The 12,785-nt window shown below is 44.0% G+C and overlaps 1 protein-coding gene across 2 annotated transcripts in view; it reads right to left on the bottom strand.

Moving 5' to 3' along the window:
* The window catches only part of PRIMA1 (proline rich membrane anchor 1), a 44,982-nt gene extending 32,891 nt beyond the window's left edge, over positions 1-12,091 (bottom strand). The window contains exons 1-3 of one of the 2 annotated variants that reach the window (XM_075193364.1): positions 11,545-12,091; positions 7,463-7,583; positions 3,023-3,170 (exon numbers count right to left, since the gene is read on the bottom strand). In XM_075193364.1, coding sequence (XP_075049465.1) covers positions 3,023-3,170; positions 7,463-7,552 — 238 coding nt within the window. In that variant the 5' untranslated portion in view covers positions 7,553-7,583; positions 11,545-12,091. Of the gene's footprint in view, positions 1-3,022; positions 3,171-7,462; positions 7,584-9,828; positions 9,960-11,544 lie in introns of those variants that run through there. The other variant, XM_075193363.1, reaches the window with a different exon arrangement.
* Positions 12,092-12,785: the final 694 nt, after the last annotated feature.

Genomic DNA, 12,785 nt, shown 5'->3' with positions numbered 1-12,785 from the left:
GAGGTATGTGAACGTTTTATTTAAAATAAAACAAATAATCAGTATTTGTGGGTTGTGTGTATAAGTCATTGAAGGGATGTGGCTAAAACAGTCCATATTATGGCATTACCTTCAGCTCGGCTGCAGCGTCATTATCCATTATAATGAATATAAGACCATAGCAAATAAGACTAGCCTGTAAGATAATTATTCCACATACAGAAGTGGACGAAAATAGGGACACTTCCAGGGACACATTACTCCCAGGTTTTAAATTTGCCCGTGGGATTTGCATGGGAATTAAGAAAAGTAGGCACTTCTGCTGTGAACAAGGTAAGGTGTCCCTGCCACCTATGACCAGTGGAAGCTACAAACCACCCAAACCTGACCCAGCAACACCAACCATCCCCCGAGGGACCCAGCAACACAAACCATCCCCTGAGTGACCCAGCAACACCAACCATCCCCCGAGGGACCCAGCAACACCAACCATCCCCCGAGGGACCCAGCAACACCAACCATCCCCCGAGGGACCCAGCAACACCAACCATCCCCAGACTGACCCAGCAACACCAACCATCCCCCGAGTGACCCAGCAACACCAACCATCCCCAGACTGACCCAGCAACACAAACCATCCCCCGAGGGACCCAGCAACACAAACCATCCCCAGACTGACCCAGCAACACAAACCATCCCCAGACTGACCCAGCAACACCAACCATCCCCCGAGGGACCCAGCAACACAAACCATCCCCCAAGTGACCCAGCAACACCAACCATCCCCAGACTGACCCAGCAACACCAACCATCCCCAGACTGACCCAGCAACACCAACCATCCCCCGAGGGACCCAGCAACACAAACCATCCCCCGAGTGACCCAGCAACACCAACCATCCCCCGAGTGACCCAGCAACACCAACCATCCCCCGAGAGACCCAGCAACACAAACCATCCCCAGACTGACCCAGCAACACCAACCATCCCTGAGTGACCCAGCAACACCAACCATCCCCCGAGGGACCCAGCAACACAAACCATCCCCCGAGTGACCCAGCAACACCAACCATCCCCCGAGTGACCCAGCAACACCAACCATCCCCCGAGTGACCCAGCAACACCAACCATCCCCCGAGTGACCCAGCAACACCAACCATCCCCCGAGTGACCCAGCAACACCAACCATCCCCCGAGGGACCCAGCAACACCAACCATCCCCCGAGGGACCCAGCAACACCAACCATCCCCCGAGTGACCCAGCAACACCAACCATCCCCCGAGTGACCCAGCAACACCAACCATCCCCCGAGGGACCCAACAACACAAACCATCCCCAGACTGACCCAGCAACACAAACCATCCCCAGAGTGACCCAGCAACACCAACCATCCCCCGAGGGACCCAGCAACACAAACCATCCCCAGACTGACCCAGCAACACAAACCATCCCCCGAGGGACCCAACAACACAAACCATCCCCCGACTGACCCAGCAACAGAAACCATCCCCCGACTGACCCAACAACACCAACCATCCCCCGACTGACCCAGCAACACAAACCATCCCCAGACTGACCCAGCAACACAAACCATCCCCAGACTGACCCAGCAACACCAACCATCCCCCGAGTGACCCAGCAACACCAACCATCCCCAGAGTGACCCAACAACACCAACCATCCCCCGACTGACCCAGCAACACCAACCATCCCCCGAGTGACCCAGCAACACCAACCATCCCCCGAGTGACCCAGCAACACCAACCATCCCCCGAGTGACCCAGCAACACCAACCATCCCCCGAGTGACCCAGCAACACCAACCATCCCCCGAGTGACCCAGCAACACCAACCATCCCCCGATTGACCCAGCAACACCAACCATCCCCCGAGGGACCCAGCAACACAAACCATCCCCCGAGGAACCCAGTAACACAAACCATCCCCAGACTGACCCAGCAACACCAACCATCCCCCGAGGGACCCAGCAACACAAACCATCCCCCGAGGAACCCAGTAACACCAACCATCCCCCGAGTGACCCAGCAACACCAACCATCCCCCGAGTGACCCAGCAACACCAACCATCCCCCGAGTGACCCAGCAACACCAACCATCCCCCGAGGGACCCAGCAACACCAACCATCCTCCGAGGAACCCAGTAACACAAACCATCCCCCGACTGACCCAACAACACAAACCATCCCCCGACTGACCCAACAACACAAACCATCCCCCGACTGACCCAACAACACAAACCATCCCCCGACTGACCCAACAACACAAACCATCCCCCGGCTGACCCAACAACACAAACCATCCCCCGACTGACCCAACAACACAAACCATCCCCCGACTGACCCAACAACACAAACCATCCCCCGACTGACCCAACAACACAAACCATCCCCCGACTGACCCAACAACACAAACCATCCCCCGACTGACCCAACAACACAAACCATCCCTCCGACTGACCCAACAACACAAACCATCCCCCGACTGACCCAACAACACAAACCATCCCCCGACTGACCCAACAACATAAACCATCCCCCGACTGACCCAACAACAGAAACCATCCCCAGACTGACCCAGCAACACAAACCATCCCCCGAGGGACCCAGCAACACCAACCATCCCAAAATTGATCCAACAATTCAGTTATTCCAAACACAATGCAGATTTAGCACGATCAAGCGACTCATTGTTTGAGAACACAAGAGAGTTAGTGTACAACTAAACTACATAATACAGTGTCTGTCCTGCCTATAAAAGGACCAGCCTGACACAAGTACCCAATACAATATAGTACCCACCTGATCTACCTCTGTCTAGCACTGTCTCAACAGCTCATTATAGAACCTGGCCGAAAGTATACAACCCCATTCATCACTGGACTGTTATAACTTATTACATCATTCGATTGCATGAAAAACACATTATTAGATCCATCTAAGAGCACTAGAATTATCCACAAGAATATGACAAAGCAGTTAGAACAGCACTTAGTAAGTCTTTGTCAAAGCTTGCTGGGTACTTACTAGGCACTGGGAGTCTTGGAGGTGGTGGCGGAGGGGGTGGCGGAGGCAGTAATGGTGGGGGTCTACACTGGCACACTTGCTGGCAACCACTGGGTAGATTTTCCACTGTTGATCTGGAACATGTCTTCTGGAGTTCAGCCTTAGCAATCTAGATAAGAGAAGCAATAAGTTCATCATTCAACGTATTTTCATAAACTGTTTAACACACATAATTAAGAGCCTGATTCATTAAGGATCTTAACTTAAGAAACTTCTTATTTCAGTCTCCTGGACAAAACCATGTTACAATGCAAGGGGTGCACATTAGTATTTTGTTTTGCACATAAGTTAAATACTGACTGTTTTTTCATGTAGCACACAAATACTTGATAGCTTATTTGTACACTGAAATTTAAAGTTGATATTTGTGTGCTACATGATAAAACAGTCAGTATTTAACTTATGTGCAAAACAGAAAACTCATTTTCACCCCTTGCATTGTAACATGGTTTTGTCCAGGAGACTGAAATAAGAAGTTTCTTAAGTTAAGATCCTTAATGAATCAGGCCCTAAGTTATTTATGAAAAGGTGCCATTAGTTAGTGCCACAAAGTGCTCAATCAATCTTATAACACTACACCATAACCTGCCCCTACACTTACACAACCCAGCTTTCACCATACATGTGTTTGTTAAATCATCTTATCCACCCATTAGCTGTGGTTGTCTGCTAGCCTTGGCCATATATTCCGGAGAGCTTCAGGTTGCTTGACTCTAGTTTTTCCAAACTTGCCACTTTATTCTGGACACATGTGAACTAAATGCAACAAAACCATGCAGCACTATCCAAATTTATGTTCTGACTTGCTAATCCTAGAGAAAGGCAGCTGATAGGGTACGGTGGAACTTTTAGTCCCACAAAAGTTGGGGATACTTCAGTTTACCTAGTACATTTTTAGATAAATACGCAAGAACTAAGCACGCTAACTATGGTATAAATTGCTTTTAATTAAATAGCTGCATAATATTGTTTGAAAAAAATTATACTCATATTAAAAGTATACAGACATAAATGCCAGCGTTTAATGATAACACATTGGGCTTAACTGCTTTGGGAATTAAGCTTGAACATGTATATGAAAGTTCCAAGCCAATTATCCAGTTTTAATTGTCAGTTTCAGATTATACCATTTATAGAGCAGGCATATTAAAAAGGACACTGGGATAAAAATAGCCGCATTTCATTGAAGTGCATTTAAATACACAAATAAAGATCAAATGTCGCTTGTTAAAGATAGACTGTTTATGATTTATGCAGTGAGCAGAACAAACTTCTCTTTATCGAGGCAGAAACAAAACTGTTGGATTTCATTATTTTTTTTGTTAAACTTGAACTAAAGTTTTGCCCAGCATGGAGTAGTTTTTTAGTGGGTGACAGATACACTTTAAGAATGGATTAATCGATTGCAAATGCTGGTGTACAACGTAGTGGTTTGCAGTCTTTTTGCCCCGACTGCTGTGGTCGCAATGATGCAATCTCGTCTTTGCTCTGTAGGTGACGTCGCCATTGAGACGCAATACACCGGAGATTGCATCATCAAGACTTTTACATGACCTCATAGTACAACTAGAAATCGCATTGCATTAGAACATACCGGCCTACTCTCCCGCTATGTCCGGGAGACTCCTGAATTCCAGAAGAGCAGGCCATTCTCCTGCATCCTGTCCATTTCCTAGTGACGCGAATCACGGTGAATCATTCTGGCCCCGTCCCAATCCCACACCAAACCCTGCAGCAAAATTAAGCTTTTGCATGATTGCACCGCTGGGGCGGGGCCAAAATTAAGCGATTCGTTACACCCCACTATCCTCCGTCCTCACACTTCACCTCCCTTCTGGGATCTTCCAGAGGGAAAGAGTAAAATATTGGTAAGTATATATTAAAATTATAGGATGAGAGGAAAAATTCTTCCGGAAAAGCAGGAAATGCCCCTAAAAATGTGTACTCCACCCGTTATCTAATTTGAGTAATCTAGCTCTGGAAATGAAATCTTTTTTTTGCACTGCTCCACAAAACTAGGTGTACTTGTGCACCTATTCCATGCTTGTCAAGGAACACCCTTGTTCCAGCCTAACGTTTCCGTCTTGCTTCACAAAATCGTGACAAGTCTTGGCACACAGCATACCTCCTGTGTATAAAGTAATACGAAAAGGAAATCCCGCTGACATCGCAAGGATTTCTTTGCTACATAGAATCGTCCTATTAAATGCATGGGATGTCTGAAGCAGGCAATACATGCTTGCAAAATATATCTAACATTTATTTATTGTACCAATTTTCATTGGATCTATTAGTGTTGCAAATAGAGATGACCGATTGGTATCTGCTGGTTAAAGTTAAAAAAAAAATTGCTCTTCTCCCTAAACCTTTAGAAAACCATTTATGAAGAGGAAAAATTGTTGCACCTATTTATCCACCAATCGCGTTCAAAGTAGCATGGCCACTCCCCTAACTTCAAATCCTATGCTTAGGGATTTTGCAGCGGACGCAGGAACAATGCGCACCAGAAATGCGCTTACCAAAGAAAGAAGAACTAGGAAGTGCAAAATTCATCCAATTTTAAGTAGAAGGATGAAGTTGGGTTTTTGGCACCGCCGACTGGCTAGAAACTTTTGTGGGGAGTAAAACTGTGAACATCAAATGGCCCTTCTCCATTCGTGCCAGGTCATTTAAACAATCCTTTTGCAAAAACTGAAATCTAATTCTCTCACTTGAGTGCAAATCTAGCTGCGCTTGTGGGCCTAATCCGCTGTTAGCAAGGAATACCGCCAATTAGTCAAACGCATAACTTTTGGTGATAACTTTTGCTCCTATTACAGATATACCGCTAACAGTTTCTTATATTTACTGTTGTTTGGCGTTAGCCTCAACTATCAGGAAAATCCTGGAAAGTAGCCATATATAACAGATAATACCCCGTATTGTAAATGATAGGATCTGTATAAGTCACAAGACAAGTGCTGTTATACACATCACGGATCTACGAGGTGACTTCAAATATCCATAATCATTCACAGTAGGGGGCGCTATATTACATATAATACACAAATTTTCCTACTAAACGATGACATCAGAGCTTAACGCGTATTTGCCAACTCTCCCTGAATGTTGGGGAGACTCCCTGAAATAGGGGTGATCTCCCTCACTCCCTGAAGAGTCTGGCATTCTCCCTGATGCTGAGCCAGTACAAGACGTGGTTGGCTTTGCCATCTGTGGCATGATGACACAGTTCAGAAATTGTGTCCTATGTCCATGTATTGATGCCTATGGAGGTGGCCATTTTCATGGAGACCACGATTTAATCAAAGACTGACAGGTAAGACAACATGACTCCAGTAATGGGGACAGAAATGTAAAAGACATTTCAGTCTCTAGAGATTCATTAGCTGCTTTTCTTTAATGCATAGTTGCCTACTCTCCCAGAATGTCCGGGAGACTCCCGCATTTCTGGGAGACCTCCCGGTTATCGCCACCGCAATAGATAAGTGGGGGGGGCTTAATGATGCAAATATTGCACGATGTAATTAGTCAAGCCCCGCCCCCGCACGCCCTCCTCCCCCGGGATCTCCCTGAAGCCAACGAGGAAACGTTGGCAAGTATGCTTAAGGTTTATACAGATATTATTCACAGGAGTTTCTACATATATTAACTTCACTTAATCTATATAGATGTACCATATATAAATATAGCTTTAAAGATGTACAATATAGTTACATATGACAATAATGCAAACAACAACAATAATATAATATGTCCTAAAAATAAAGAAGAACAACTTTGCATTTGCAGCCAGCAGTGGTATAATTTCTAAATAGACACATCAGAAATAAATGGCAACATAAATGCAAATATTTTTGTACATTTTTTTGTTTGGTAAAAGATTTTTAAAAATAAATACACCAGCAACTATAACGCACATCATAAACATTTCTCTGAGATATATATATATAGATTCTGTTCATAGGCAAACTGAGGGGGGGGTTCCTAGTGCCTGGAAACCCCCCTCCAAGCCTGGGTCACTGTAAAATTGAGGTGGCTGGACCCTGCTCCCGCTTCACACAGCTCTGCCTGAAAACGGCCCATGTATACTACGGGGATAGGTGAGTTGAAGAGCAGCTATGCACTGTCTAAAATTATAGCCACACCCCCATGCATGCTGGTCACGCCCACTGGCGGAGTGGTGTGGAAACCCCCCTCTACAAATCCTGTGTTTGCCCCTGCCATTGTAGTAATGCAATAAGTACAGCTTGTCCCTCCTGCTTTATCCTGTCTAGGATGCAAAAACTTTAAATGTAAATAATGCAAGGTGCTAATATCCAGCAGCGGTCTGCATCCCCTTTATACACAGAGGACATGGCAGATAAATATTTCATAGGACACAATGAATCCTGCGCATCTCACCTGGATGAGTCCAGCCAGGGGGAGTGTTAGACAGTGGATCAGGAGGGAGGGAGAGAAGGGACAGCAGAGGAAGAGACCCCCGTTCTGCATCACTCCTTCAGCGCTGGTCAAACCTGCAGGACTAGAAAGAACGAGAATTAATCCCCAGCCGCGATGAGTTCAGATGTCGATAAAGATGCAGAACAGTTCCAAGGACTGTTTGCAAGCACACACTATCAATACAAAACATTCCACACTGCTGCATGTTTATTAAATAAAGGCAATTTAGACGATACTGTGCTATGTGTGTTTTTATTTATCCCGTGAAAATGACTCAAGCACAGCTGAACCTCAAATATATATATATTTTTGAATGTTTCTAAATCTGAGAAACCTTGTAAATCGAATGCATTTTAATTAGTATTATTACCATTTATTTATATAGCGCCACCAGGGGCGAACGGAGGATTGTCGGGGGGGGGGGGGGGGGGGGGGGGTTTCTCCCCGCCGACCCAAACAAAAAAAAAACAGAGAGAGAGCTGCCTAAACAGCAGCCACGGCGCTGTCTAAGCGTCTGCAGCGGTGCTGTATACAATACAGCACCCCCGCGGACGCTTCTTTGACAGCGCCGCGGCTGCTGTATAGGACAGTGGCCACTTAGTTAGAGCAGGGGGGGGGGGGGTTCTAGAGACTCAGAAACCCCCCCTGCGTGCGCCACTGGCCACTAATTCCGCAGCGCTGTATAGAGAACTCACTCACATCAGTCCCTGCCCCATTGGGGCTTACAGTCTAAATTCCTTAACATACACACAGACAGACACACAGACTAGGGTCAATTTGTTAGCAGCCACTTAATCTACTAGTATGTTTTTGGAGTGTGGGAGGAAACCCGAAGGAAATAGGGAGAACATACAAACTCCTCACAGATAAGGCCATGGTTGGGAATTGAACTCATGACCCCACCTGCTGTATGGCAGAAGTGCTAACCACTTAGACGACTTCCACTATCCCTTTCTCCTTTACTCAGCTTTTTAGCTGCCTAACGGGGAGCTAGAATTATCTCCTCCCCCCCCCCCCCCTCCTTTCATTAGGATGAAGTACAAGTAGACAGATGTACAGAATATAACTTTGGAAATGTACTATTTATTCAGATAATGATATTAAGATACTCTATCTATTCAATTAATAAGGAAAAGTATATAATTTACATTTGATAGTTCTCACTCCCAGGCTAAGCCTCCTTATTGACAATGGGAACAACAGTGACACCTACAGGTTACAACAGAGACTAAACAAAACACCAACGATGGAGAACCTTATAATAATATATAAGGGATTGTGCACTCCCTACTGTGAGTTATATGGATATTGCAAGTCATAAAGGAGTTCTGTGGCCATAATTAATACTTTTTATACAGGTCAAAGAAATCTGAAATTACTTCTAATAAATGTATTCATTAATAGTAGGGAGTATACCGTTCCTTATAATCATCATCATCATTTATTTATATAGCGCCACTAATTCCGCAGCGCTGTACAGAGAACTCATTCACAACAGTCCCTGCCCCATTGGAGCTTACAGTCTAGATTCCCTAATATAGACACACACTCACACACAGACAGACAGGGAGACAGCGAGACGGATACAAGTTTTCCTAATGAACACATAAGTGAAGACTTCAGTGCTCACCAATTATAAATTATCACATCACAGCCCACTGATTGCAGAGATATTATTTACAGGAGTTTATACAAATATTATCATCACTTGTGTATTATCATAACCTGTCTGCATAATTTTAGAATAAAATAGTTTGCAATGGTTTGACTTTATGACTTTTGTGTCTTGGTGATAAGTATCATTTAACTACAGAAAACATTTCATCTCCCAGTTCCAAAACAGATAGCTTGTCTAAAACATTAAGGGATTATTTCATTAAATGTCTTTTGTGCAAATCTGATAAAAATCCATAATTGAAGACTTTCCCAAAAAGAACTTACAGAAAATATAATGAATGAAAGATTATCTATACTACTTTTGAACTTTATTCGTTAATACGTTTTTGGATAGCCAAATGTGGCATCCTTTACTAAACAAACAGCTTTGAACATTGTACAAACGGGGACATATAATTATACAATGCATGATATAAAAGCTAACACATTTTTTTTCATTTGGTGAACCCCTATATTGTCTGGCCTCCTAGAATTGTGTTTACTTTACTGTAATATTTTGTTTACACACAACAAAGCAGCATTCACTGGTGTGATTGCAAACATGCAGAAAACACTGCTCTGATATTGATGAGAATATCTGCTAGAAAACAACAGCTACAACCATTTAACAAAAGTTTTAACTGCCGATCAGCACTTTTCTTCTTACCCACCCAGTGACGTTGGGAAGATGATTCTGCAAAATCCTTTGCAAACTCCAATGGTAAACAGCACAGTGCATGGAAAATCCCACAGATATAACCAGGAGAAGTGAAAATCCATCCCCCACAATTCACAGCGTAGCTATTGTCATCTCACCCTGTTGTACTGGCTGACACCAAGACCTGCTTCTAACTGTTTCTCAAGTCTGATTCCTCTGGCATCAGTGCAAAATATGTTTACGGATTCTGCACAGAGATGTATTTAGCATAAAGGCAATCCAGTCATATGCCTAGGGTTACCCTGTTCAGGGTCAGCTTAGCAATGTCATGGGTAGATTTAAAATACTTTTTTTTCCTTTTATCATACGCTTGTTTTTCATCAAACCCCATTTTACCCAGTACAAATATTGTTAGATTTTAATGATTTAGAGAGCATGGGGTCAAAATGCTTCCCTAAGCGACAACTCTGAATACAGGTATCTATCTGTATTGCAAATTATAGGGTATATCATTGAAAACCACTGGTCACTGAGTGACACTGGTTCTTTAAGTGTCTGTCTAGTGTTTGATTCATAAACAGTAACCCCCAGGCTGTCCCCTGCTGCAGTACATCTTACACACCAAACATCGCAGTCACATTTCTGCATTACAAAACAGACAATCCCCCTGCCAAAACATAAATGTGTTTTTCTAGGTCGAACTCCTGAATTCAGGGCACAAACACATTTACATGGGTAGAAGCAGTAATCTGGGTGACACAGTTTGTATATAATACTTGCAAGATAATGTCAATTTTGCAAAGTACATGTAGTTTAGTCCTATAAAACACAATTAAAGTCATATCTGATTCGCCTACCCAAGAATTGGAAGTATCGGTTCTTATCTAGCTACTGAGACACTAAATGCCATTAAAATAAGTGACTTACCTCTGAGAACCATTCATTACCATGTGATCAAACTAGGATTCATTAATAGCCTTGCTGCCCAGGGCAGTCAGCTTGCATTTAATAAACTTTTGATATTGTCAGACACATATTGCTTTAAAATCTTTGACTGCTGTTATTTAAAAAAAAAATAAAAAAAATAATAAGTAGATTTCGGGAGAGACTTGCCAAATACTAGCTGGCTTCCTCCCCTGAGATTGTTTTCTGCTGAGAATGCATAAGGTGCACTGTTTACATTGCTGGATTTCTGCAAGGATCTCTTAGCTGTTTATGTGCAGGGAAGGCAAGTAGCAGACTGCAGCTGGATCTATGTAATGTAGATCATAATGACCTTATCATGATGTTAGTTGTCATTGTATACAAGATACTAATAATGTTACAGCAAGCACTAATGAGACCCTCCAGTGTATATGAGTTACCTGATGTGACATGGAGTTGTATTCATCTCTGCAAATATAAATACTATATACAGTGTCCTGTGGCTATGTGTAGACAGTATAGTAACATAACCGTGCTATTGATAAATAGAACAGTCTAATTGGGTTACTACTACAAGTTGTTTGTATTGCTATAAGGAAAGTGGTAGGTTTATAATAAAGTTTTTATGTGGACGGTGTAGCACAATTGTCTTTTATTTAATATTTGCACCAGTATTGAAATATGAAACCTCTGTCATTAGGAAGAAAATAGTGCAAGAAATACAGACACACATGTATGTCAGAGATTGCATGGACTGTAAGCGACTATAAGGCACTAATGTGTCAGAAAGCCAGTGTTGACTTACCTTTGGGGATGTTGCGATCAGTGGTTTTTGGGGGGTCCCCAGGATTCTTCTCTCCCTTTGAAGGAAAGTTTGAGGCTCTGCTTGAGCTCCCGGGTCCGAATACTCCCCAGATAGTAATTAAATCTCCCATCTCTCAGCCTCTCCCGAGCACCGCTGCATTTTCGTCCAGTCCCTGGTCACAGTGGAGCCTCCCCACGTCCTGCTTTGCGCCTGGACGCTCCAGAAACCAGAGCGCACGGAGGAGACCTCCAGCCGGAGAGTCTTAAGACAGTAAAAGTGCAGCACATTCACAAACGGGGACTTCCAGAGCAACAACAGGGTGGGATTCCCCCCAACAAGGTAACATCTTTCATTCCTCCAAACTCTCCTGCAAATTGCAATCCCCACACTCCACCACTACAGGTCAGATCCCCATCAGCAGACACTGGAGAATGCAGAACTACAGGGAGACAGGGGCTGGCTGCAATCTATCCTCAGCATACTGCAGTGATTTTTTTCATCCCCATCTACCGAGTCCATTGTGTATTTGGCACTCAATGTTATTTGATTGTTCAGTTTATCTAGAGCCACATGATCCAGGATAGGTGGAGGGAGTGAAGGGAGGGGAGCTGCTCACTCCCCAGAGGAGGCTTGCCTCACAGTCATTGGATATAGGGGGGATGCCCCAGTACCTGCCTGGAAGATAAATGATATGGTGAGGAGAGAATTGCACCAGACGGAAGTGTTGTACAGGGAGTGTGCAGTGTAGTGTCTCACAAAGTGCAGACAATGCAGAGTAGCTGGAGATTGAGATATGTGTATTTATACCTACAGAATAACGGTATAAATGACTCTGGCTTTTCAACATACGAAAAGATTCTCAAAAGTCATCTAGGATACTAAAATAGTGCTAATGTGCAGGTGTCCACACATACAGGCCAGATGGTTACAAACCCATTACACACAATGAGCCACAGAAGTGGCACTGTGCTATTGTCCATATGTCCAGAATGAGACTAGAGACTGATAAGTACACTCACCTGCAGAGCAAGAGAAGTGGCACTGTGCAATTGTCCTTATGTCCAGAATGAAATTAGACTGGTAATTACACCAAGTGTGCAAAACAAGAGATGTGGTACTGTGCAATTGTCCATATATCCAGAATGAGACTAGAGACTGAAAATTACACAGAGTGTGCAGAACAAGAGTAGTAGTACTGAGCAATTGTCCATATATCCAGAATGAGACTAGAGACTGATAAT

This window comes from Mixophyes fleayi, chromosome 12 (genome assembly GCF_038048845.1).
Source record: "Mixophyes fleayi isolate aMixFle1 chromosome 12, aMixFle1.hap1, whole genome shotgun sequence".
Taxonomy (NCBI): domain Eukaryota; kingdom Metazoa; phylum Chordata; class Amphibia; order Anura; family Limnodynastidae; genus Mixophyes; species Mixophyes fleayi.
The sequence above is the reverse complement of the archived record's forward strand: the minus strand, read 5'-3'. Positions and strand labels throughout refer to the sequence as shown.